Raw genomic sequence first — 27,575 nt, forward strand, 5'->3', positions numbered from 1 at the left:
GGAGAAAAAAAAAGATGAGGAGCAAATTTAAAATGTGGGGGGAAGGGAGAGAGAAACACAAGGTGCTAGGTGAAACTGGGAGGGGGAGGGATGAATTAAAAAAGCTGGGAAGTTGATTGGTGAAAGAGACACGGGGCTGAAGAAGGGAGAATCTGATAGAAGACAGAAGGTCATAGAAGAAAGAAAAGGGGAGAGGAGCACCAGGAGGAGGGGGGGCGATGGGCAGGGTAGGAAATAAGGTGAGAGAGGGAAAAAGGGATGGAGTGTGGTGAAGGGGGAGGCATGGATGACACAAATATTGAGGAAGTTGTTGATAGAGCAATGTGTTGTTTTAGGTTGCAGAGGGATTTTGAAATGTTACTGAAATGGGCTGTAAAATGGAGTTTAATTCAAACAAATCTAAGGTGATGCACTTTGGGAGTACAAACAAGGTTAGGACATACACCATGAAATGTGGTGTCCCAGGGAATATTGGTTCCTTAAGGTTGTTATTATCATGGGTGGTAATGGGGATAAGCTCCCACTACCGGCTGAATGCTCTCAAAGGCTTGTGTCTCAGATAGCTTCTAACAACCAAGTCCAGCTCCTGGTTATCAGGTGTGGCTTAGCTACTAAGTCTGACGGAAATGTTTCTACTGACAGGAAAAAGGACAAAAGGCAAGTTATTCATACCTTAAAACCGGTCGCTTCAAGCAGATGGGATAGTCAGCCATGGTTAGCAGCTCACCTAGGAGAAGTAAAACTCTTACCTCAAACCACTGCTTCCTTGAGGCTATTCCCACTCCTGAGGAAGGCTCTGGAAGTAAACCCCAAAGGAGATAAAACAGAGCTGGAGTCCCCAAGGAGTTCAACGCTGACTGGCAACTTCTGCGACTTCACTGGTGCCAAACTGTATTGGTCTTTGCTGTTTCTTTGTATTCATCATTGCATGGAGAGATGGAGGCTGCTACATAGGTAACACCTGGCTTTCCATATTGTACTGCCTGCCTTGTAAACTGGCTTTCGTATCCTACAGCTGGGATTCAACATCCATTGTTCACCCCAACCAACAGAGAACCTCGCAGAGGGCTTTACAGGAGGTATTGAGGAACAGAGGGTCCTTGGAGTTGAATTATAGAGATCCTTGAAGCTGGCAACACTGATAGATAACTTGATTAGGAAGCCATATGGGATATTGGCCTTCATTGATTAGTTCCAGCTTTATAAAATATTGGCCAAACCTCATGCTCATTTGGTTACCATATTTTAGGAAGGATGTGATAGTGCTGGACAGGACACTGAAAGTATTTACGAGGATGTTGCCTGATATGTAGCAGTTCAGTTAGGAGGAGAGTCTGCAGAAACCAGTTTTGTTCTCCTTGGACAGAGGAGGTTAATAGGTGACATGACTGAAGTATATAATATTATGAGGGGTACAGACAGATCAGACAAGGAAAGTTTTCCTCATAGGTAGATAAAATTAGAGGATGCAGGTTTAGGTAAAGGAGAAGAAATGTGAAGAAGTGTCTTCTTCACCCAGAGAACGATCAATACCTGGAATTCACCGTCCAGGAAATTGGTTGAAGCTAGGTCGCTGATAGGATTTAAGATGAGGTTAGATGAATACTTGAATTATTTAAGCATAGAAGGCTGTGGACCAAATGCTGGGTCATGGGATTAAAATGGAAGGGGACCACTGATTAGCATAGATGAGTTGGGCTGAATGGCCTGTTTGCCTGTTGTTTGATTCTTTGACTACTTGACTGTAAGAGGCAAGTAAATGTGGCATTATGAAGCCCTGGATATATAATGGAATCTCATTAATCCTTGAAGTGAAAACATAACAAATTATTTTTTTCATGGTTGTTAACACCAAAGGTGTTATAAATAGTTATCAGTTACTTACACTTTCCACTCAGTTTTCATTTTATGATTTCATTTTCCACAGATTTATTTTCCCATAGTCTTCAATGAAAAAGAAGACCTAGAAAAGAAAAATAGGTTGACAATTTGCTTTAGGTTATTTAACATTAATGCCTGAAAGGAAGTTCATCTCAAGAGAATTTTCTAAACCACATTGTTAGCTTGGCCTTAGGTTGGTCTAAAAATGGGAAGTAAAAACCGAAAGAATTGACCAGACATGCTTGTTTCATTTCATTAATAATTCATAACCAACTGGGCAATAGCTTTTCACTTTTTTATTGTAAGTATTCCAGCTCAGAGATCTCATCACCCAGGTCAGACTCTTTTCTCACTGCTGCCATCAAGATCTTCAGGACTCGCACCACCAGGTTCAAGAACACCTATTACCCCACAACCATCAGACTCTTGAACAAAAGGGGATAACTGCAATCCCTTGCCCATTCTTTGAGGGGTTTCCACAACCAATTATCTCACTTTTAGAACTCTTTATCTTGTAACTTCATATTCTCGTTATTTATTGCTATTCATTTGCATTTGCGCACGTTGTTGTCTTCTGCACTCTAGCTGATCTTTCATTGATCCTGTTATAGTTCCTTCTCTATAGATTTGCTGAGTATGCCCACAGGAAAGTGAATCTCAGGGTTGTATGTGGTGACGTTAAGGTACTTTGATAATAAAATTTACTTTGAACTTTAAACTTCCACTTTGGAGACACTAGAAATACTGTAATGCTGGAAATCTGAATCAACACACACAAAAGACTGGAAGCGTCATCTATGGAGGGAAGCGTCGACTGTCCATTTTCCTCCACATGTTGAGTTCTTCAAATGTTTTATGAGTGTTGCTATTATTTCATTTCCCTTCTCACCACATTAGCCCACTCTTGGAAGATATAGACTTTCTGTAGATTAGCATTTCATTGCGTTTTGCAAAATTTGAGCGTTTTATACTTTATTACTTTATCTCTGAGTATCATGAAGTTACTTAGTATATCTTGAGGTTGAAAACATCTTACAGTTGATTATATGTTAAGCCAGCTGGATTTATCCTTTAAATATTTAATACTCTGGCATTTATTAGAGATCAGAAAAAAATCAGATTTGCCAGTTAGTCAGTGAGTCAGGTTTTCTTAAATCTTGTCATAAGCCCCAGAAAGAAATTCTGGTTAATTATGCCAAAGTGGGAGACCGTGTTATTAATAAAGCTTATTTCTAATCCATTTTAGTCATCATATTCTATTCATGGCTTTGCTTAGGTAAATATAGATATGTGCTCAGAAAGAAAATGCAACTGTATTTGCTGGAGGTATAGTTAAGTTCAATACTGAGGCAAGAGAGTTGCATCCTGCTGAATAGAAAGTATTGTTCTTCAAATCTGAAGATGATTTGAACAGTTCAGAAGGCCAAAGACATAGATGTCAGAATTAAATGGAGATGAGGAATTGGTGGCAAATGGCAGGGGACTGTGCACAAAAAATCAATATGTTTAATCCACTTGATGGAGGAAATTGTGCCAAAGCTATGAATTTGGTGTTTTATGAGGAAATACATATATTGAGGATATTTCTGCCAAGCTGGAACACTGGAGATACTGAGCAGTGAAACAGTATCAAAACAAAATTACAACACAGCAGGGGACCATTCAGTTCATTCTTTCTGTGCAGTCAACAAAGATCTACTCACTTCTCTGCTTTTCAAGCAGTCAACCAAATATTTCTTAATGCACCCCCCTACTAGAGACTTATCTTTTATTCAATTCCCCTCCTTTAATCATTTATTTTCATTATATTGCTGCAGATCATACCAGGGTAGGGGGAGGAACAAGGCAGTGTTACAGAGACAAGGAGTCATCAGAAGAGTTGGTCAACTTGAGAGAATGGGCAAGGAAGTGGCGGGTAAAAAACATTATAGGTAATGCACTTTGATAAGAAGAATAAAGGCATAGACTATTTTCTAGATGGGAAGAAAATTCTGAAATGAGGATGCAAAGGAACTGGGAGCTCCCAGTTCAGATTGCAGGTTGAGTTAATAGTAAAGATGTCAAATGCATTGTTACCATTCATTTCCAAAAGATTAGAACATAAAAGCAAAGATGCACTGCTGAAGCTTTAAAACATTGATCAGAACTCATTTGGAATACTGGGCCCATATTGAGGGAAGGATGTGTTGGCCCTGGAGAATGCAAAGGAGATTTGCAAGGTTGATCTTAGAATGAAACGCTTAACAAATAAGGAGCACTTGATATCTCTGGGCCTGACTTGATAGATTGCAGAATGATTTGGGGGATCTCATTGAAACTTGCCAGATACTGAAAAGCTTAGATAGAGTGGACAGGGAGAAAATGTTTCAATTAGTAGGAGAGTTTAGGATATGAGGATGCAGCCTCAGAATAAGGGGATATCTCTTTAAAACTGAGATGAGAAGGAACGACTTCAGCCAGATGGAAGTGAATTCAATTCATTGCCACAGAGGGCTGTTGAGGCTAGTCATTAGGTGTAATTTAGGCTGAGATTGATAAATTCTTATTGGTAAAGTTAAGGGTTACACGGAGATGGCAAGAAAATAAGGCTAAAAGAAAATCAGCTATGATTGAAAGGTGGATCGGATTTGATGGGCTCAATAGCCTAATTCTGCTCCCATGTATATGGGTTTACAGTATTATACACCCCTTAGTTTTTCATACTTCCTGGTTCTGGATCCTCATTCGATGTAGTTATGATAATCACAATTTTATAAACATTAATTCAGTTTTCCCTCAGCTTATTCTGTTCCAAATCAAATATTTCCGTCTTATCCAATCTCTCGTCATTGCTAAAATCTTGAATTCTTGGGTTTACCACATAAATCTCACCCGAACCAGCTGCAGAGCAATTACAATCTTCCTGACACCTATCACCACTTGTCTCCTGCCATTGAGTTGCTTTTGAAACTAATTTGCCAACCTCTCATGGGCCTTTACTTTTTTGGCTGGCCTACCCTGTAGGACTTCTTCAAAAACATTGATGAAGTCCATACTGACTGCATTGAACACACTGCCCTTATTTTCACTCCATAACCAATTCAGTCAGGTTAGAGTTTCCCTTAACAAATTTGTGCTGAATATTTTACATTAATTTGTACCATTCTAAATTTTCTTTCCATCTGAGTTGACACCAATAATATGTCACCAAGGCAAAGTTGCAAACCTTTTCTAAGGCTACATCCACACTAGACCGAATAATTTTGAAAACACCGGTTTCGCGTAAAAACGATCGGCATCCACACAATGCGTTTTTTAAAATATCTCTATCCACATTGAAACAGAGATTTCGGTGAATCTCCTCCTACTGGGCATGCGCAGAGCACATCTACCGAAAACAAGCGACATGTTTGATGTCGAATCTCACTGTGAAAGTGCACGTTTATGTAGTTACAGACTAGAAAAACTTAAAACGACAGACAGCGGTTGGCTCTCGCACAAGAAAACTTTAAAAAAAACAAATACTGGAGCGTATGGAGGCAACTGACAGGGAGTTCACAGACAGATTGGCCCGGTTGATGACGAACATTGAAAAACTGACGAACTCTGTTGCATTAATAAAGCCCCTTGTTAAATGTGTAAAACATGTCTGCATCAGTGTTATCTTGTATTTCCATACAATGTTACATTTGGCTGTTACACATCTATTGTCAGAGAAGTACTTGCATAAATAGGTAAACCACCTTCATACGAGCAAGGACAGAAAATGGGGCAAAATGAGTATACTTATTTATTCAGTAAGTTATGGGTCAAAGTATTTGGTAAGTACATTTCTAACTCTTCTGGCTTCAGTCTCGTTGTCGTCTGTTCTGAAATTGTTAGGTTGCATTCAAGAAAACAATGAAATGGCAAGCTGCCGTCTGACAGCGTTTTCAATTTCTCAGTTACCCCGTCCACACTGCTCCGGCCAATCCGACGTTTTCAAAAATACATACTCTGGAAAGCGTTTCTGAAAAGCTTCAGTTTCGGGGGACGGAAATGCCATTTTCGTGTGGACAGAGGGTAAAAACGAAGAGAAAAAGCTTTGGTTACAGATTTATCTGGTGTAGTGTGGACGTAGCCTTAGAATGATTCTGCCTCTCTTATTCTGTTTATTGCATTCAATACTTTCACACCTTTTCACCTAAAGTACATCAGCAAAGCCCTTTTCCTTTGTAAAAAGAAATGCGAAGTATTTTGCCTCTGGGTCACGTGAAGGTGAAAAGAAAGTAAAGACATTTTTAATGAACTTTTGTGATAAGGAAGCAACAGCAAGTGGTAATTAAAATAAGTCAAAGGCCTGGGAACTCAGCAAAGTATTAGAGAATGAGATTGTGTACAGCAAAAGTGCAGGCATAGCTAGGAAGTCAGCAGACCTGAAGGAAAAGCTACTCCTGGTAAGAAATCTGTAAAGGGCCAGTGATGGTGACAGCCTGTCAGACGAGAAACAAGGAGAAGGAATTGTAAACTGGCCACATGTCTAGATTACACCTTAGCACAAGAAGACAGGAGCAAGAGTTTATCACTTCCCCTCAATCATCCCCTCCCATTGCTGATCTGCCCCAGGTCTCATTCATTTTCTGTGGCAGTTCCACATAGCACTCAAATCCTTGAGGTTTCAGAGTCCTCCGAATTACCTAGCTTCCACAACCCTCTAGGGTAGGGAATACTATGGACTTTCCACGCTTTTGAGGAAGAAATTCCTATGCACCACAGTCTTAAATGCCTGCTTTCTCATTTTTTAAACTCTGTCCCCTCATGTGTGAATCTTCCACTCATGGAAACATCTCAATATCTTGCCTTTCATGCTCCTCTAAGGTTTCACATGGGTTAATAAGATCATCTCTCATCTTCTACAAGTCCTGAATTATCTAGCATGCTAACTTCTTATGCTTTATGCTCAGCATCTAGATTCCCCTGTACACTCATTTGCAGTCTCACTCCATTTAGATGACATTCTGCCTTTTGATTCCTCCTACCAAGGTTCATGATCTTATTCTTCCCCACATGAAATTCCAGTTCCTAAATGTTACCCATTGTCTCAGCTATCTACGGTCTATGCTGAGTCCACATGTCCTTATTGCAGCATTACTTCTGACCTATTTTCCTGCCAACAGCAAACTTGGATAGCTCATATTTACCCCATTCACCAAATCCTACCAGTTGATAGGATAATTGGCCATTATAAATTGTCCCATGATTAGGCTAGCTTTAAATGGGGGGTTGGTGGGCTATGTGGCTCAAAGGGCCAGAAGGGTCTGCTTCTTTTAATGTAGCTCAATAAATATAAATAAGTAAATAGATTGAGAAAGTGGCCCAATCTCTCCTGCCTCTCATTGCAATGTTAATTGACCACTCTAAATTTCCCCACCTTTGTAGGTGAGTGGGTAAAATCTCATGGGTGTTGTAGGTGAATCAGGAGAATTTGTTTTTAAAAGAGATTAGTGCAAATGGGCAATAGATTCCTGATGGTCAGCGTACATTCAGCAGGCTGATGGGCCTGCTTCCATGTTACTTGACTAAAGTTAATTTATGGAAACATATGTAAAGGGTTTTCAGAACCAGAGGTGAAGTGGATCTACTGTACGTAGTTTATGCGATCTTTGGACAAGAAGATTGTCTTCAGAAGTAAAATAGTGTACCCAATAATCAACTTCAATCACATACAGCTCAAAATAAGTCTTTTTTTTAAATGTCTGAACAAAACGTAAGTGAAGAGCCAGATTAAGGAAATATATCACAAACAACATGGATTGATCTATCATAAAATAATGACTTGAGTAAAGCACAAGTCTCTCTACTTCCAGGAGTTTAGCTCTGAGATATGTCAGGAGTGGTACTCAAATAACAGTATAACAAACCTGTGTGCTCATAAACATCACTGTGTTTAATAATTATAGATAATCTCAGATGCATTTAATTTCAAAAATTTAAATTTGTGAAAATCATGACTAATAGTCATCTGCCCGTGGATCAGTTTGTAATGTGGTATAAGTGGTACATTTCATATTTCTGTTCTGCAGTTGATTGGGTCAACAAACTATGAACTTCTCACTTTTATAATCCTCAGTAATTCTATCTTAATATTTGTAAGTAAAGTCACTCAATATTGTGGTAAGCTGAAATATTAAATTTTCTTCTGTTCAATAATCCTATAAATGGCTTTCAATTTACTTGTCATTTATATTTAACATGTTTAAACAGTCTGATGAATAAAGTACTAGATATTTCAACAGATCGTGAATTATTGGAATCTAATATTAGTAATGTTTAACAAATACTTATTCCTCAAGTAAAATTAGTCATTTGTGAAGTAATAGGATTTGTGTTGTAAGACCTGTCATCCTGTTCCATTATGAATTTCAGTGATAGGATTTTATTCTATCAGTGAAAGCATTTCTCCAACCACAAGCTTTTAGGGAAATTACATCCTACTTTAAAATATGCAAAGTGGCGAGACATTCTCAAATGTCATATAATTTGCTATTGTCAGGATCTAAACATATTTAGTTGCCTACTGAGCAGTATCGTGTCTTCTGTTCCCTTGGAGCTTTTGCTAAATTTATGTTGGTAAAAGGTCAGACTGCCTCAGAGCTTTAGTTTGCAGGTTGTACCATGAGCATTCATTTGGATTTTTAAGAGTGGTATAATTAGCAATATGGGAACAAAAAGTGCCATTAATTCATGGTGGTACCATGTACATGAAATTTCTATTACACATTTTGTTTTGCTGTTAAGCCAGTTTGCTTTTCTTACAAGCAATGAAACCTCTGGCATGAAGTTATCCAAAATTAGTCCAGTTTTGGCAGTATCTTAGTGGTTCAACTTGCCAGAACTAACAGTATTAATTCAAACAGGACAGAGCAAACATTTGAAAATATTTGTTACAAAAAGACTGCAGATGCTGGAGCTGTGGAGCAACACACAAAATGCTGGAGAAATGCAACAGGTCAGGCAGTATTTATAGAGGCAAATGGACAATCAATGTTTCAGGTCAATGCCTTCCTTACGACTGGACAGAAAGAGGGCAGAAGCCATTACCAAATGTTAGCGTAGGGGTAGAATTAAAGATGGTGAATGCGATGTGAATCCAAGTGAAAGGAGGAAAATAAGCAAGTGGGGAAGGGGCAGTGGGAATGATGTAAGAGCTGATAGGAGGAAGTGACAAAGGGCTGAAGAAGATGGAATAGGATAGGAGAGGTTAGTGGACCAAGGAATAAAGGGAGGGAGGTGAGGAGGGGTATCGGTGGGAGGAATGTGTGAATGATGGACAGATCGAGAGGGTGGGAGAGGGAAAAGGGAAGATGGATGGGAGCTGTTAAGAAAGGGAAAATAAAAGGGGGGACAGAAGGTTGTGGTTACCTGAAGTTGGATTTTTAGGCCATCAGCTTGGAGACTACTACTAAGGCAGAGTATAAAATTCTGTTCTTCTAATCTGCTTCTGGCCTCAGCTTGGCAGGGGGCTGTGAGCAGACATGTCAGCATGGAAATGGGATGTTATATTAAAATGGCTGACTGCACAGAGATCTTGGTTGTTATGGCAGGCAGAGCAAAAGTGTTTGATAAAGCAGTACCAAATTTGCTACTGGTCTCATCATTGTACAGGAGGTCACACAAGGAGCACCAGATGCAATAAATATCACTGATGGATTCGTATGTGAAGGACTGCTTCACCTGGAAGAACTGTTTAGAGCCATATATGGTGGTGTGGAAGGAGGTGTAGGGTCAAATGTAACACTTAGCACAGTTGCAGTGATAAGTACCAGGAGGGGATCAATGGGAAGAGAGTACAGGTAATGCAATACCTGTGGAAAGTGGAGGGGAAGAAAATGAGAATGCGTGCCTGGTGGTGGGATCACATTGGAGATGATATTTAGAAGGCTCCATAACTTAGGGAGTAGAGCTCTGGTCTCACAGGTAGATAGGTTCATAAAGAAAGCATTCGGCACATAAATCAATGTATTGAGTACAGGAGTTGGGATGTTATGTTGAAACTGTAAAAGATGTTACCGAGGCCTAATTTGGAGTCTTGCGTCCCATTTTGGTCACCTACCCACAGGAAATATGTAAATAAAATTGAAAGAGTACAGAGAAAATTTATAAGGATGTTGCCAGGTCTGGATGATCTGATTTATATGGGAAGATTGAATAGGTTAGGACCTTATTACTTAGAATGTAGAACATTGAGAAGAGATTTGACAGAAGTGTACAAAATTATGAAGGATATAGATAGGGTAAATGTAAGCAGGCTTTTTCTCTGAGGTTGGGTGGGACCACAACTAGAGGACATGGTTAAGGGTGAAAGCTGAAATGTTTAAGGGGAACATGAGGGGAAACCTCTTCACTCAGGGGGTTGTGAGACTGCCAGTGCAAGTGGTGCATGTGAGCTTGTTTTCAACATTTAAGAGAACTTTGGATAGATACTTGGAAAGGAAGAGTTGGGAGTGCTATGGTCTAGGTTCAGGTCGATGGAACTAGGTAGGTTAATGGTTCAGCGTGGGCTATATGGATCAAAGGGCCTGTTTCTGTTCTGATGTGTTCTACGACTCTATAGTTCTATGGCAGAGATCGTGATGAATATGTTGGATGCAGAGGCTCGTTGGGTGGTAGGTGACAACTAGAGAAACTCTATCCCTGTTATCACTTGGAGGAATGGGGTGAGAAAAAAAGACTTGGTATTACTTATATTTAAGTATCATTTAAATAATTGTCAATTGAATAAAAACAAATAGTGGCTCTCTTTCCACAAATCACAAAGTGAAGGTATCGCTAAGCAATTGTATAACCATATGAGATAATCTTGTATGAGTCTTTATTAAGGCCTGATTGTAAGATTACCATATTTGTACTAGTTCCACTCAGTTAAAAAAGGTATCTTAGAAAACAGTCTGTTGTAGTCAGCCTCTGGAATTATGGATAAAGCTGACCCTGTATCCAGCTCCACTTTCAGTTTTACACCAGACACATCTATTGTGATCCATATTATATTACGATCTGTTTCGGTAATAGCATGAAGCTCTAGGCATTATAGTTCACCTTTGTCAGACTCTATGCTGTCTGATTTGTTTCACATTTGGTAACTTCATGCATTTGCTTAGTTTTGTGTTTGAGACTTTTCAGTCAATTGAGATTGTTGTCTCCCTTGCACATTCTCTCTATGTGGCCTTGTCTGTGACACTTTCTGCAGACTTCTTTGAACCAACAGGCATTTGTATCATGGGAGAATTTGACACATCGATAACATTTTTGGATTGTTTGCACCATTCAGCGACATTTTGTCATTTCACATTCTGTAGTTCTGCTGCAGTCTCTAATGATATTGCAACAGTCAATGCCAGTCCAGGGTTAGGTCTCTTTCTGCCAGTAGCCTCATTTGAATGCTTTGACTATGCATTTCACATAAAAACCTGTCTCTTAATGTATCAGAAATCCATCTCTAAAGTCACGGTACTGGGAAAGCTTACACAGTTCTGCAATGTATTCAGAAAGACTTTCATTTTTGACTGGTTCACTTTGAAAAATTTAAGTCTCTGAGCTAATATCAGTAGTTTAGTGCTCAAGTGATTTTTTAAAATTGTAACAATTTTGTCGAGCATGTTGTATGCTAGCTTTGCAAGTGTTAGTAAGTTGCATCTTTAAACTCATTAAGCTAAGAAGTGCAGAGACTTTCTTTTGCTCCTCCATGTTGTTCGCGTTACAATACAGTTCCATCCTCTTGATATACAACTCCCAGCCTTCATTAACACTAACTAATACATCAGCTTTCCAGACTGAAGCCATCACCACATTATTTTCACTTTAAATTCAGCGTGGCTTTCACTGTTACTCTGCTGTACCTCAAGCATTTGTTTGCATCCATGACAGCCTTCCCATGCTGATTAACTCGTGCTGTTTCATCCCGTAATTGTGCCGTATCTGTTGGTACAGTTCATGATATTTTCTGATAATCAGCTTCATACTCATCGCCAATTTGTTGTATCTGTGCACAGTTACATATATATTAAACTAGACAATGGGGTGACCTGTAAGTTATGTAAGTTAGCACATTTTAAGTCGATTTTGCCAAAAACAGTGCCACTGTTCTGCACAGTTTGCGCTAATTGGAGGTCACAAACAGACAAACGGACAGTGCATGAGAGTTTTAGTAGTATGTAGATAAAAGCACACACAGGGTTGATGGCTTTAACTAATGTATTCATATTGCAGCGACTGAGAGAGAGAGAGAGAAGAATGTGTATGCGTAGACAACAGCGCATGCCCAGACAACAGATCAATACATAGTGCTGGGGGGGGTGGGGGGGTCATTGCTCCATAGATCCATACATTACACTTCCTCCCTCTTTAGGTTAATGCAACATAAAACTGTATATGTACAAAACATTAAATTTCCCTTTCATAAACCCATATTCCAAATAAACATTCATTCACAATAATGGGGGGGGGGTGGTCTGGTCATATCTCTAAAAGAAATAGATCCACACATTACAAATACCTACCAACAAATCCATTCTATGCAGAATCTTCTCAAAATATGCATTTTTGGAGAGCAAAGTAGAACTAGATTCACACTTGTGAATAGGCACATTAATTTTGATGTAGGAACTAAAAGGATAACACATTACCTCAAAACACAGCTGAAAGTGGCAATGATAAGTTAAGATTTCATGTATATTTGTTGTGTGTAAAATACATATGTTGCCCTTTGATCTTATTGTGTCAAGAAGACAGACAGAATAATCAAAAAGTTTGAAGATGCTGGGTGAGATATTTGTTAAATGAGACAAGACTTGAACTGACTATGAACACAAAAACGTCTGCACAAAGTCTGGAAATCCAAAGAAACACACAAAAATGCTGGAGGAAATCAGCAGGTCAGGCAGCTTCTATGAAAATAAGTAACCAGTCGACATTTTGTGCCGCGACTCTTCTTCAGGACTGAGGAAAAACAGGAAAGATTCTTGAATTTTTTAAAAAGTATGTTTGGGGGAGGAGATGGAGGCTAGCTGGAATGTGATAGGTGCAAGCAGGTGGGTGGGAAAAGTCAAGAGCTGGAAAAGAAGGAATCTGATAGGAGAAGAGAGTGGACCATTGCAGAAAGGGAAGGAGGGGGGACCCAAGGGGAAATGATAAACAGTGAAAAGAAGTAAAAGGGGAAGAGGGGAAGGGGTAGGGAATTTTTTTTTCCCAGAAAGAGAAATTGATATTCATGCCATCAGGTCAGAGACTACCCAGACAGAATATAAGGTGTTGCTCCTGCACTCTGAGCGTGGCCTCATCTTGGCACAAGAGCAGGACATGGACCGACATGTTAGATCAGAAATGGGAATGGGAATTAAAATGTTTGGCCACTGGGCAGTTCTGCTTTTGGCGGATGGAGCAGAGGTACTCAAAGAAGTGTTCAATGACTTGTTTAAAACACTAACATTTTGAATTAATAAATGTTTTGTATATTAAAACAATAACATAAAGCTTGCATATGTGGGTTTACTATATAAATAGAAATTATGATTGATAGACATTGCAACAAGTAAGGAATGAATCTGGGAATTTTCTTTTGCTATCATTATCGTAACAAAATATAACCAAGGTATACGGTCCAAAAATTACTTACACGTTATAAGGACAAATTCTTGTCTTGAATTTCAGGAATATGTTGTTGATCATCTTCCAGATTTATAAAGCAGTTAGTTGGTGGTTCATCAGAAGTCAGATAAAAAAAATCTATCCATTTTTCACATTTTGTCTGATTTGACATATGGGCAATTAGCAAATTACCACAGGAATGTATATCATCTTTCAGTGATTGGTAATGTAATTATCACTTTCCTCATGGGAAGTAGACTATTACAGACGCCCTTTCAGCCATTCTCATTGTCTTCCTGCGTGCTTGCGACAAGTAAAAATACTGAATTTTTATATTGATGTATTTGCTCAGCTGAACAAAGGGAATAACATGGCATTTGAATTTTTGAATATACAATTTTTTTATCCAATTTCAGAAATTGCAGATTTTAAAACTGGTAAAAGTGTTAAGTAGAAAAAGCTATGCCCTTAAAATTAAGCTATAAAATGGAATATTAATGTTTTCTACTGATGCACCATCAATAACTCACTCTGAGACGTAAAGGCGAGATATCGGCTTTTATTGACTGGAAGAAGGAACAAGCAGTGGTTGACCACCATACTACATCCTGGAGACTGAGAGGCCGGGCTCAGGCCTCAATCGCCTTTATACAGGGGTCTGTGGGAGGAGCCACAGGAGCAGTCAGCGGGGTGGGGGGCGTGTCCAGACAGGTATATGTAGTTCACCACATTCACCCCCCCCCCCCCTTGTTTTAAAAAGAGTCCCCATGTGGCGAAGTTTCTTACAGGTTAAGTCTATCAGGTGGTTAAATCTGTCGCTGCGATCTACGTAGCACCGGCTGTGATTGCACAGGAGACGGTGGTTGTGCTGGTTCCGGCCTAACTGGAGGTGTCAGCCCACTAGGCGTCAGTGATCCCTCACGCATGTGCGAGGCGCCTGGTATATATGCATACGAAACGCCCGGTATATGAGTGTCGTGAGGAGTCTGTGTAGGGCTCGGTGTGCGCGGTGTCACCTCGGGTACAGGGTTCATAGTTACCAGGGAGTTTTCAGGGTAGAGGTCTGCTGCTCCTGCGGGCGCCAGGTCGCGGATGGAGACCGTGTCCTCCTGTCCATCAGGTAAGATCACGTAGGCATACTGGGGGTTCGTATGTAGAAGGTGAACCCTCTCGACCAACTGGGAGTATTTATTACTCCTCACATGTTTCCAGAGCAGCACTGGCCCTGGGGACATCAGCCAAACTGGTAGGGTGGTCCCAGTGACAGACTTCCTGGGAAAAGAGAATAGGCACCCGTGAGGGGTGGCGTTGGTGGATGTACATAACAGGGAGCGGATAGAGTGGAATGCCTCAGGGAGGACCTCCTGCCATCGAGAGACCGGCAACCCTTTTGACTTAAGGGCTAAAAGTGTGGCCTTCCACACTGTGGCATTCTCCCTCTCCACCTGTCCATTTCCCCGGGGATTATAACTCATGGTGGACTCGCCCTCTGCTGACTGCTCCTGTGGCTTCTACATATTATGATTCCATTTTAGATATCAAATTGAGGAGAAGTATAGATTTGATATGTTCTGCAATATTCTTTCTGTGGTCTCCTTTTGTAAAACATGGCAAAGCAAGGAATAACCCAGACATTCAACATCTCCCACTGTGCCCATCCCAAATGTTACTCCAAATCACTACTCTCTCTCTCTCTCTCTCTCTCTCTCTCTCTCTCTCTCTCTCTCTCCCTCTCCCTCTCCCTCTCCCTCTCCCTCTCCCTCTCCCTCTCCCTCTCCCCCTCCCCCCTCCCCTCCTCTGTCCCTTTACACCTCACTGCAACAGAGGCCTGCAGCCTGCAACTTGCTTTCCTTTGTGTAAATCATTTCACTAGATTATTATTTAACACACGATAGCAGCCTGAGTCTTGAAAACCTTATTCACTGTTCTCGCAGATAGTTTACTTAACTGGCCTATCCAGACACCTAGCAAATTATAGGTGTTGCATCTTAATTATTCTCAATTATGTTTATATTTTATCTCACTATCAGTACCAATTTTTCCTTCCATCTTTCCAGTTTGACCTTTACGTTATTATAAAACCGAACTACATAATGGTGATTTTTATTTTCAGCACCATCTGATGTTGCGTTTTCATTTGATGTGGGAAATGGCCCAGTTGAACTAACAGTGAGATCCCCAAATCCTTTGAATGATGACCAGTGGCATCGAGTCGTTGCTGAGCGCAATGTAAAAGAAGCAAGCCTTCAAGTAGATCTTCTCCGCAGGGACTTCAGGAAGGCACCAACGCAGGGTCACACAAGGCTGGAACTCTACAGCCAGCTCTATGTGGGTAAGGAATTAACCATTTTTTGCCAATATCTGAAAAAAATCAAAACCCTTAGGGTCATGGTTTCATCTATTCAGATGCTTTGTTGCAATAAAATACTGCATGAATCTGAAAACAAACAGGTGGGCAGCTATATTAAAACTTGGTCCATAAGCTAATGCATAAAAATAATGAGCCACGTAAAGTATCTAAATCTTCTCAGGAATAAATTACTTAACAGCAAAGGTATAATGGGTAAAAGAGTTGGGGTGAAATTATCAACCATGATCTAATTGAGTGGTTGATGAGACTTCAGTGGACAAACATCCTAATCAGAACCAGGTTTAATGTCACAGACATATGTTGTGAAATTTGTTAGCTTAGCACCAGCAGTACAATGCAATACGTGATAAATATAGAAAAAAAGAATTATAGTAAGTATATATACATAAATGAAATAATTAAATTTAAAATAGTCAAATTTTAAAAAGTCATGCAAAAACAAAAATAATATTTTAAGAAGTGAGCTTCATGGCTTCAATGTCCATTTAGAAATCGAATGGCAGAGGGGAAGAAGCTGTTCCTGAATTGCGAAGTGTTTGCCTTCAGGTTTCTGTACCTTCTTCCTGATGGTAACAATGAGAAGAGGGCATGTCCTGAGTGATGGTCCTTAATAATGGACACCTCCTTTCTGAGGCACCGCCCCTTGAAGATGTATACTACAGAGGCTACTACCCATGACAGAGCTGACTAATTTTACAACTTCCTAAGCTTGATCCTGTGCAGTAGCACCCCCACCCCCACCACCACATACCAGACAGTGATGCAGCCAGTCAGAATACTGTCCACAGTACATCTGTAGAAATTTTCTGGTGTATTGGATGATAAACTAAATCTCCTCAAACTCCTAATATGGCTGCTGTCTTGCCTTCTTCATAGCTACATCAATATGTTGGGAACAGGTGAGATCCTCAGAAATATTGATACCCAGGAACTTGAAATTGCTCACTCTTTCCATTTATGATCCCTCTACGAGGAATGTTTCTTGTTCCCTCGTCTTACCCTTTCTGAAGTCTTACTAACATTGAGTGCAAGGTTGATGTTGTGATATGCTCTCTTGACTCCATCTGAGATTCTGTCAACAAATCAACAGTAAATTAATGGCATTTGAACTATGCCTCATGCATATAGAAACAGTACAGCAATGGGCTAAGCACACATCCCTGAAGTGCGCCAGTGCTAATCATCAACGAGGTGGAGATGTTAATACCAATCCGCACAGACTGTGGTCTTCTGGTTAGGAAGTTGAGGATTCAATTGCAGAGGGAGGTACAGAGGTCCAGGTTCTGTAGCGTTTCAATTAGGACTGAAAGTATCCGTCAGGTACTTCTTGTGTTTCTTGTGTGTTTTATCCACGACTACTTGACTAAAATACCTAACCCGGAAAATAAAGTTGGGAAATTTTAATTGTAGAAATAGACGAAACAAGCTTATTGTGGTATAACTGAGAAACATTTATTTATTCATCAACAGTGCTTGCGAAATCTTTGGGATAGGTTTTTGCTTTCACTGCCAGGGTTGAAATTTAATACAGCTGCACACCTTTTATAGAACACACAAGATTTTTTTATATCCATTAGTTTAATTCAGTCCCAAACTGTATTTTAAATTGAAATGCCAGTAGGAAGTTTAATTTACCTTGGTTAATTAATCTATCCAGTAATAATGTTATCCTAAATAGCAGACTGTTGGAAGCCTAAAGATCCATGACTGTTTTTAGTTAGTGCTATTATAACATTCACACAATATGGCAGAAAGGCCACAAATGAGGCTTGTCCTTCAAATTCTACTTGGAGGTTGTCTGCAGATATAAAAAGCTCAATCTCCAGGAACAGGTTTTAATTAATCATATTATTTCTCTTGTTGATTATGTATTCTCTTGTGACTTTGAGAGCTGGAAAATTAATAGTTAAGTTTGCAGTCATTGTGTTACATATTCCTCTATCTAAATGATTTAATGGTTAGACAATATAACTGAAGTGGTAGGTGGTGCTTCCCAATACTGAAGCTATTTTAATGGTTGATCACCATCCATATTCCATCATTTGCAACATCCATCATTAATTGACCGAGACAAGGTTAGGGTAAAAAAAATGGATAGAAGTCCTGACTAAACATTGATTGAGGACAGTAATTACCATTAATTGATACAGATTTGCTAGACACATACACATCGAAGACTTAACAGAAAGGATGATACATTAATTCAGGAGTCAGGAAAATAAAAACATTGTCATAATTCTACTGTGGTCTTGGCAATGAAGTTCAAAAGGCAACTGCATGTATGATCAGAAATTGCAAATGGGAATATATTTTAACAATAGAAATTAAAGCATTCTGTTAAAGAGCTACAACAAGCATAAAAATAATCTTATGATTTAAAGCAACAATTTAGAAATATTTAGAATATTAGATTACTTCTAATTAAAACTCAGGCTTCTGCAGTTGCAGTTGGAAAGTCAGTTACACAAAGGAAGTATCAAAACTGTAGGCTATGCTTTCCTAAGCATCACTAAACCAGTTACTCATTTATTAGTTTTAAATGGCAGGATTTATCTTCTATCCAAGGTTCTGAGGTTTAATTGTTCAAATGAGAATTAACAATAAAATGGAGCAAGTAGCCAATGCTCCATTGTCCTGTATTTCCAAATGCTCTTAGTGGAAATATTGCCAAAATTGAATTTGGATCGACAGGTTCACCAGTCACCTCAGTGAAGGTGTGTCACAGTCATATGCATTTTTTCTCTTTAATGCCTCTGCTGGTGAAACGGCAATGGACTGAAATAGGGGTTCACACCATCACCCTGGAATTCACTGAATGACCAGGCTATAAGAAGAGCTTCCTCATTCTTCACAAAAGACAACAATGGGATCCTGCAATGCACCCTGATTAAGAAGGTGGATGTAGAATTACCCTGATCTAATAATCTTCACCATTCCACCCAGAGCACTCTCTCAGTAATATCCTACTGTAACGACAAAGATTAATCTCTGAAACTCCAGATTAGAAAAGGTTACTGTATTTCTTTTTTATGTTCACCTGCTTGGAAGTAGGTAGAGAGGAGATGTCAGGGGTACATTTTTTACGTAGAGGGTGGTGAGTGTGTGGAATGGGCTGCTGGTAATGGAGGTGGATGCAGATATAATAGGGTCTTTTAAGAGACTCTTGGACAGGTACATGGAGCTTAGAAAAAAAGAGGGCTATGGGTAACCCTAGGTAATTTCTAAAGTAAGTACATGTTCAGCACAGCATTGTGGGCTGAAAGGCCTGTATTGTGCTGTAGGTTTTCTATGTTTCTATGTCTCTATTTTGTTAGAACAACACTAATGCATCACTTACTTTCAGTAAAGAAAATCTCAGTGCAATCTTTATTCAAAAACAAAGCTAAATCTTTCATTGTTCATTATGTGGCATCGAGCACCTCATTTTGATCGAAGCACCACTGCGCAAGCATGTGGATGTCAGCGAATTAGACCAGCGGGAAGAATACAAAAGAAGACAGCTTTATAGAGTGGGCGACAGAGAGGGAAAGGGAGACAGAGCAGGAGGGCTTTAGTTCAACGGGGTTTCGGTGAAAATGTATCGAGGCGAGGTAAGCTACTTGTGAGGAATAGGGAGTATGTCTGTGAGGCTGGTGTTCTGTACCACGTGTCAGATGTGGGATGTCTGGGAGACTCCCAGGCTCCCGGACGGCCACATTTGCACCAGGTGCATCAAGCTGCAGCTCCTTCGGGACCGCGTTAGGGAACTGGAGACGTAGCTCAATGACCTTGGTCTGGTCAGAGAGAGTGAGGAGGTGATAGAGAGGAGCAATAGGCAAGTAGTCACACCGGGGGCTCAGGAGACAGATAAGTGGGTAATAGTCAAGTAGGGAAGGGCAAGAGTCAGATACTAGAGAGTACCCCCATTGCTCTCCCTCTTAACAATAAGTACTCCTGTTTGAGTACTGTTGGGGGGGAGGGACCGACCTGGGGGAAGCCTCTGGCACAGAGTCTGGCCCTGTGGCTCAGAAGGGTAGGGAAAGGAAGAGGAAGGCAGTAGTGATAGGGGACTCTATAGTTAGGGGCTCAGACAGGCAATTTCCTCAGACAGGAAAGAAGCTCGGATGGTAGTTTGCCTCCCAGGTGCCAGGATCCAGGATGTTTCTGATCGAGTCTGAGAGGTAATATTACAACTTTGTAGCACCCTGGTCTGACCCCACTTGGAGTACTGTGCTCAGTTCTGGTCACCTCACTACAGAAAGGATGTGGAAACTATAGAAAGGGTACAGAGGAGATTTGGAATGATGTTGCCTGGTTTGGGGAGCATGCCTTATGAGAATAGGTTGAGTGAACTTGGCCTTTTCTCCTTAGAGTAACAAAGGAAGAGAGGTGACCTGATAGAGTTACAAGATGATGAGAGGCATTGATCATGTGGATAGTCAGAGGCTTTTTCCCAGGGCTGAAATGGCTAACACAAGAGGGCACAGATTTAAGGGAAGTAGGTACAGAGGAGATGCCAGGGGTAGGTTTTTTTACACAGAGAGTGGTGAATGTGTGGAATGGGCTGCCGGTGATGTTGGTGGAGACGGATACAGTAGGGTTTTTTAAGAGATTCCTAGATAGGTACATGGAGCTTAGAAAAGTAGAAGACTATGGGTAACCCTAGGTAATTTCTAAAATGTGTACATGCTCAGCACAGCATTGTGGGCTGAAGGGCCTGTATTGTGCTGTAGGTTTTCTATGTTTCTATTTTGTGGGTCCAGATCATCACAGTGTTGCTGAGTGTTGCTGGGGTGCAGAGGGCAGGAGTTCAGATGTGTGGATTCTGGGGAAGGTATGACCTGTACTAAAGGGATGGGTAAACCTGAACCCAAGGGGATCCAATATCCTTGAGGGCAAATTAGCTAGAGTTGTTCAAGTGGGTTTAAACTAATTTGGCAGGAAATGGGAAATGGAGTGATGCTGCAGATGATGAGGTAGTTAATTTACAAATAGAGGCAAAGTGTGACACCTAGCAAGGAGAGGGTGCTGATAGGGCAAAATTGCAGTCAATAAGATGAGTTGCAATGTAACAGGCGGACAAAATCAAGAAAGCTGGGTACAAGACTAAAGGAGTTACATTTGAATGCATGCAGTATAGGGAACAAGGATGATATACATGTAGCACAGTTACAAATTGGCAAATATGATTTTGTGGGCATCATTGAATCAAGGCTGAAAGAGGATCATGGCTGGGGGCTTAATATCCAAGGATACACATTGTATTGAAAAGACAAGCAAGAAGGCAGAGTGGGCTGCATGGCTCTGTAGGTAAAATATGAAATTAAATTATTAGAAAGAGATGATGGAGAGTCAGAACATGTTGAATCATTGTGGATAGAGCTAAGGAACCTTAAGGGTAAAAAGACCCTAACGAGAGTTAGAAACAGTAGTAAGGATAAGGTCTACAAGTTACAACAGGACGTTGAAAATGCATACCAAAAGAGCAATGTTACAATAGTCATGGGGGATTTCAATATGCAGATAGATTGGGAAAATCTGTTTGGTGCAGGATTCCATGATGGGGAATTTTCTACAGTGCCTACGAGATGGCTTTTTAGAGAAGCTCATGGTTGAGCACGTAGGGTCAGCTATTCTAGGTTGGGTGTTGTGCAATGAACCAGAATTGATTAAAGAGCTTAAAGTAAAAGAATCTTTTGGGGAAAGTGATCAAAATATGATCAAATTCACCCAAAACTTTTGAAAAGAGGAGCTAAAGTCAGATGTATCAGTCTTACAGTGGAATAAAAGAAATTACGAAGGCACGAGAAAGGAGTCGGCATGAATTGATTGGAACAGAACACTGGGAGGGAATTTATGAAATTCCCTATAACGGTTGGAATTTCTGGAAGTAATTCAGAAGGCACAGGATAAGTATATCCAAAATAAGAAGAAGTATTCCAAAGGCAAGATAACACCACCATGTCTAACAAGGGAAGTCAAAGACAACATAAAAGCCAAAGAGAGAGCATATAATAGAGCAAAAGCTAAGGGATTGAGAAGCATTTAAATACCAATAGAAGGTTACTACAATGTCATTAAGAAGGTAAAGATGAAATACAAAAGTAAGCTAACCAATTATACTGGCGAGGATACCAAAAGTTTCTTCAGATACATAAACTGTAAAAGAGAGGCAAGAGTGGATATTGGACCGCTGAAAACAATGTTGGAGAGGTAGTAATGGGGGACAAACTGAATAAGTATTTTGTATCAGTCTTCACTGTGGAAGACACTAGCAGAATGGTGGAAGTTCCAGGTGACAGGAGTCATGAAGTTATGAAGTTACCATGAAGAGGGAGATGGTTCTCGGGAAAACTGAAAGGTCTGAAGGTAAATAAGTCACCTGGACCAGATGGTGTACACACCAAGGTTTTAAATGTGGTGGCTGAACTTTCAAGAATCACTTGACTCTGGAATGTTTCCGAAAGATTGGAAAGTTATAACTGTCACTGCACTCTTCAAGAAGGGAGAGAGCCAAAAGAAATTATAGGCTAGCTAGTGTGACCTCAGTTGGTGGGAAGATGGTGGAGTCGATTGCTAAAGATGTGGCTTTGGGGTACTTGGAGGCACATGATGAAATAGGATGTAGTCAGCAGGGTTTCCTCAAGGGAAAAGCTTATATGACAAATCTGCTTGAATTCTTTGAAGAAATGACAAGCAGGATAGACAAAGGAGAAATGGTTCATGTGGGGTACTTGGATTTTCAGAAGGCCTTTGACAAGGTGCTACACATGAGGCTTCTTAACAAGCCACAAGCCCATGGTATTACAGGAAAGATTCTAGCATGGATAAAGCAATGGCTGATTGACAGGAGGCAACAGCAAGATTAAGGGGAGCCTTTTCTGGTTAGCTGCCAGTGACCAGTGGTGTTCCACAGGGGTCTGACTTGGGATCAATTATTTTTACACTATATGTCAATGATCTGGATAATGGAATTGATGGCTTTGTTGCAAAGTTTGCAGATGATATGAAGATTGGTGGAGGGGCAGGTAGTTTTAAGGAAATAGTGAGGCTCCAGAAGAACTTAGACAGATTAGGAGAATGGGCAAAGAAGTAGCAGGTGGAAACAGGAGAAAATCTGCAAATGCTGGAAATCCAAGCAACACACACAAATTGCTGAAGGAACTTAGCAGGCCAGGCAGCACCTGCAGTAAAAAGTACAGTCAATGTTTCAGCCTGAAATGTCAACTGTACTTTTTTTCCATAGGTGCTGCCTGGCCTACTGAGTTCCTCCCCGTGGCAGATGGAATACAGTGTCAGGAAGTGTATGGTAATGCACTATGGTAGAAGAAATGAAAGGATTGACTATTTTCTAAATAGAATGAAAATGCAAAAATCTAATGTTTCAAAGGTACATTTAATATCAGAGAAATGTATACAATATATATTCTGAAATTCTTTTTCTTCACAACCATCCATGAAAACAGAGGAGTGCCCCAAAGAATGAATGACAGTTAAATGTTAGCCCCCCAGCTCCCCCTCCCACGCATATGCAGCAGCAAAGCAATGATTCCCCTCCTCCACCAGCAAAAAAGCATCAGCACCCCCCACTGAGCACTCAAGCATGCAGCAAATCTTGCAATACCCCAAAGACTACTCGTTCACCCAGTAATTCGACATACCACAGGCTCTCTCACTCCCTGATGAGGAGAAAAGCGATGTCTCTGTTTCACAGTGAGAGGGGAGACATAACAATCAACTCATTGATTTACAATGTTAAAAGTCCATTGTATCGCTTTTCTAAGCTCTGTGTTCATAGAACTCGGGTCTCTGGGCACACAGCCAGAGACCTTCCATCTCCCTTGAGTCTGCCCGCCTCGAGCGCCACAAAATCCCAAAACTCCAAAGGTGAGTGAATCTTCTCAGCCACGTCCTTGATATATCGAACAACAGCCAGTCACAGGACCCCAAGAGTAGGTCCCACTCCCGCAAAGAACTGAAGTCAGTGTGTAACTCCAGGTCAGGGTCTTCAAAAGATCCCTGAAAGGGAAAAATAGAGATATTAAAGATAGAAATAGGGCTCTTTCCAAAGATACATGCAAAGGAGTCGCCGTTAGGTACCATCGTCCTCCTAAGCTCCACCACCACCCCCTTTGGGAGTCCTTGTGCAGGATTCCCTAAAGGTTAATTTGAAGGTTGGGTCTGCGATGAGGAAGGCAAATGAAATGTTAACATTCACTTCAAGAGGACTAGAATATAAAAGCAAGGATATAATGTAGGGACTTTATAAAGCACAGGTGAAGCCTCACTTTGAGTAATATGTGCAGTTTTGGGCCACTTACCTAAAAAAAGGATATGCTGAAACTGGAGAGGGTTCAAAGGAAGTTCTTGAAAATGATTCCAAGATTAAATGGCTTGTCACATGAAGAGCATTTGATGGCTCTGGGCCTGTATTCACTGGAATTTAGAAGTATCTGGGGTGACCTAACTGAAACCTATCGAATGGTGAAAGACCTTGATAGAGTGGATGTGGAGAGGATATTTCCTCTGGTCGGAATGACTAAGACCTGAGACATAGCCTCAGAATGAAGGGATGTCCTTTTAGAACAGAGAATAAGAGGAATTTCATCAGCTAGAGAGTAGTGAATCTGTGGAATTCTTTGCCACAGGCAGTTCTGATGGCCAAGTCTTTATGTATATTTAAGGCATGAAGGGATATGGAGTGAAAGCAGGAAATTGGGCTGAGAGTAAAACTATCAGCCATGATGAAATGGCAGAGCAAGGTTGATGGGCCAAACATCTTAATTCTGCTCCTTATCTTATGGTTTATGGTCTTATTTAACAATCAGCATCACAATTCAAGTGGGCATTCCCGATGTCTTGGGAGTAACTTTCTGATACCATCTTCTCAATAAAGAAAGCATATGAAAAATTGAGGCCAGAGGAGACTACAGATGCTGGAATCTGGAGCAACACATAAAGCGCTGGAGGAGGCCAGCAGTTAACATTTTGGACAGTTAACATTTTGAATCGAGACTTTTCATCAAAAAATTGGTGCGCATGCTCCTCGCCATATTCCAACCATTAAAAAATACAGAATGCCAGTTCTGAATAGAATAATTAAAGCTGAATTTTTATTACTTTTAATCATTCCTGGGAGTAACAATATCTTCTACAACCAGTTTTCAGAGAAGTGATATACTCTTCATCTTATCCTTCAAGTCGCTGTAACCAATTTACCCAAAGACCATTTTCTTAATTAATTCAATTATTAACATCATTGCTACTTCTCTCAAAGTTATTATCAGAGCTTTTCATCAGATTGATGACATAATGCAAGATATTGCAAAGCTCATGTTGAATTAGCTTTCCCCTGATAATATTGAACTTTAAATCAAGGTCCCTTTATTCATGCATTTCGTGGAGAACACAATGAAGCGCACCATTAGGAACATGACTATAATTTTCTAATAATTAATTTTATGCATGGATCCTACTTTTCTAACTGGATGGTTGCCCATTGTGTCCAATGAGGAAAGGAAATCTGTGTAGAGAGTTTTTAAAGTTCCACTCTTTTGACCTCAGAAGTCCAAGTCCAGTGGTACAAACAAGCATCACAAATTGGGTTCTTCCTTGGTTACAGTTGTTGACCATGGCATTTTATGTGCCTTGTCAGGCCCTTCGTTCACCACAGAGCATTGCAGTACCACTTTTATGGCATTGAGTCTCACTGTAGATCTTATCCACCCAGTCGCTCGAGCTGACTTTGCATGCCAGGACAGGTATGTCCCTATCTCACCAGGGTATTAAGCCGCCAGTTACCCTCACCTGGTTTAGCCCTGGCAGGGTTTGGCCACTGTCACATGCAAAGAGCTACTTGAAGCCACAGCTGAGATCTGAGTGTCCAGTGGGGACCAAAGGTGAGTGAGCTGCCCCAGAATGGACACAACAAGCCCCTTCACCAGAGGTGCTACTCCTCCCTGCATACCTTATAAACCCATTTTGCAAGAAAAACACTACTCTATACTTTATCAAGCAATGGTTACCAGCTGATGGAGCTATTCAAGGCAAACAAGTCTTATGCATGAAAATACAGTAACTTAAGCAATTAGTTTCATAAAGAACATTCTGTAGTTAAATGGGATTACACAGAATAAATGCCAATAGTGATAGAAATCCAGATGAAAAGATAATTGAAGGAATAGGAAAAACAAAGACTTCAATAGATTCATAAAATCATGTATGTGAAGAAAAGAATGATACTGTATGATCTGTTTGATCCTAGTGATCAAATATCTAGAAAAAAGAGTTTGAAGAGAAAATCTGCAAACATACAATTGTTGCTGCTCAAGCTGAGGCAGTGAAACATATTCAGCATTTCCCCAGACAACAATTCAATCAAATAATGCTGTTATTTTCAGCAGAATGCAATTGAAAATAATTCCCCACCCTTCCTCAGCTGGAAACATGTCACAGCTATTTTCAAATTATGTTGTGTCTTTCATGAAATTCAACCAGACATTCACCAAGTGTGACGTCATTCCCAATGCAACACTCCTTTTGGAGCAATGCTGCAACTAGGACCATGATGTACTGGCACCTCCTCTCAATGGGTATTCCCTGGAAAACCTCGCCTTCCCAATTCAGAGTGGGATTGACTCTCCTATCAGATAAATCACATACACATAGAGTCCTAGAGCACTTATAGTGCAGAAACAAGCCTTTCAGCCCATCTAGTCTGTGACAAACTATTATTCTCCCTAGTCCCATTGACCTGCAGCTGGACTATAGCCCTCCATACCCCTCCCATCCAGGTACTTTCTACTTAACCAAGCTTCTCTTAAATGTTACAATCAAACCCATACCCACCAATTCCACTGCTAGTTCATTCCACACTCTCAACACCCTCTGAGTGAAGAAGTTATCCCTCATGGACCTCAGTGCCACGTCCCCACCTTTTTTGCCTCCCTCCCTGTTCCTTCTGAAATATCTAAAGCCTGGCACTCTAAGTAACCATTCCTGCCCCTGAGCCATCCAAGTCTCTGTATGGCCACAACAACATAGCTCCAAGCACTGATCCACACTCTCTCATCTGCGTTGTTCATGATGCTTCTTGCATTATAATAGACACATCTCAAACAATCAGTCTGAGCATATCCTTTCTCCATCAGTTGCCTATCCTCCCTATCACACTGCCTACAAGCTTTCTCTGTTTGTGAGCCAACCACCCCTTCCTCCAGTTCAGCTCACACCACCTCCCCCCCAGCAATTCTAGCTTAAGCTCCCTCTGATAGCCTTAGCAAACCTCCCTGCCAGGATATCAGTCCCCATCAGATTCGAATGCAACCCCTCCTTTTTGTACAGGTCATGCCTGCCCCAAAAGAGGTCCCAATGATATCTGAATCCCTGCCCTCATTCCAATCCCTCAGCCATGCATTTATCCTCCATCTCACTCTATTCCTATACTCACTATCGCGTGGCACAGGCAGTATTCCTGAGATTACTACCTTTGAGGTCCTGCTTCTCAACTTCCTTCCTAACTCCCTGTAGCATGTCTTCTGGACCTCCTCCCTTTTCAAATCTAAGTCATTGGTATCAATATGTACCATGAACTTTGGCTGTTCTCCTTCCCACTTCAGGATATTGTGGACACAATCAGAACCATCCCAGACCCTGGCTCCTGGGATGCAAACTACCATCTGTGTTTCTTTCCTGCATCCACAGAATTGCCTGCCTGACCCCCTAACTATAGAGTCTCCTATCA

At 40.6% G+C, this 27,575-nt stretch overlaps 1 protein-coding gene across 1 annotated transcript in view; it reads left to right on the forward strand.

Annotated features, from left to right (window-relative positions):
- LOC132395162 (contactin-associated protein-like 2) overlaps window positions 1-27,575 on the forward strand; it is a 1,263,978-nt gene that overhangs the window by 1,069,135 nt on the left and 167,268 nt on the right. Inside the window, exon 17 of the mRNA XM_059971460.1 lies at window positions 15,596-15,814. Within this exon, the coding sequence (XP_059827443.1) occupies window positions 15,596-15,814 (219 nt within the window). The remainder of the gene's footprint in view (window positions 1-15,595; window positions 15,815-27,575) is intronic.

The sequence above is a fragment of the Hypanus sabinus genome, chromosome 6, assembly GCF_030144855.1.
Source record: "Hypanus sabinus isolate sHypSab1 chromosome 6, sHypSab1.hap1, whole genome shotgun sequence".
In the NCBI taxonomy this organism is placed as follows: domain Eukaryota; kingdom Metazoa; phylum Chordata; class Chondrichthyes; order Myliobatiformes; family Dasyatidae; genus Hypanus; species Hypanus sabinus.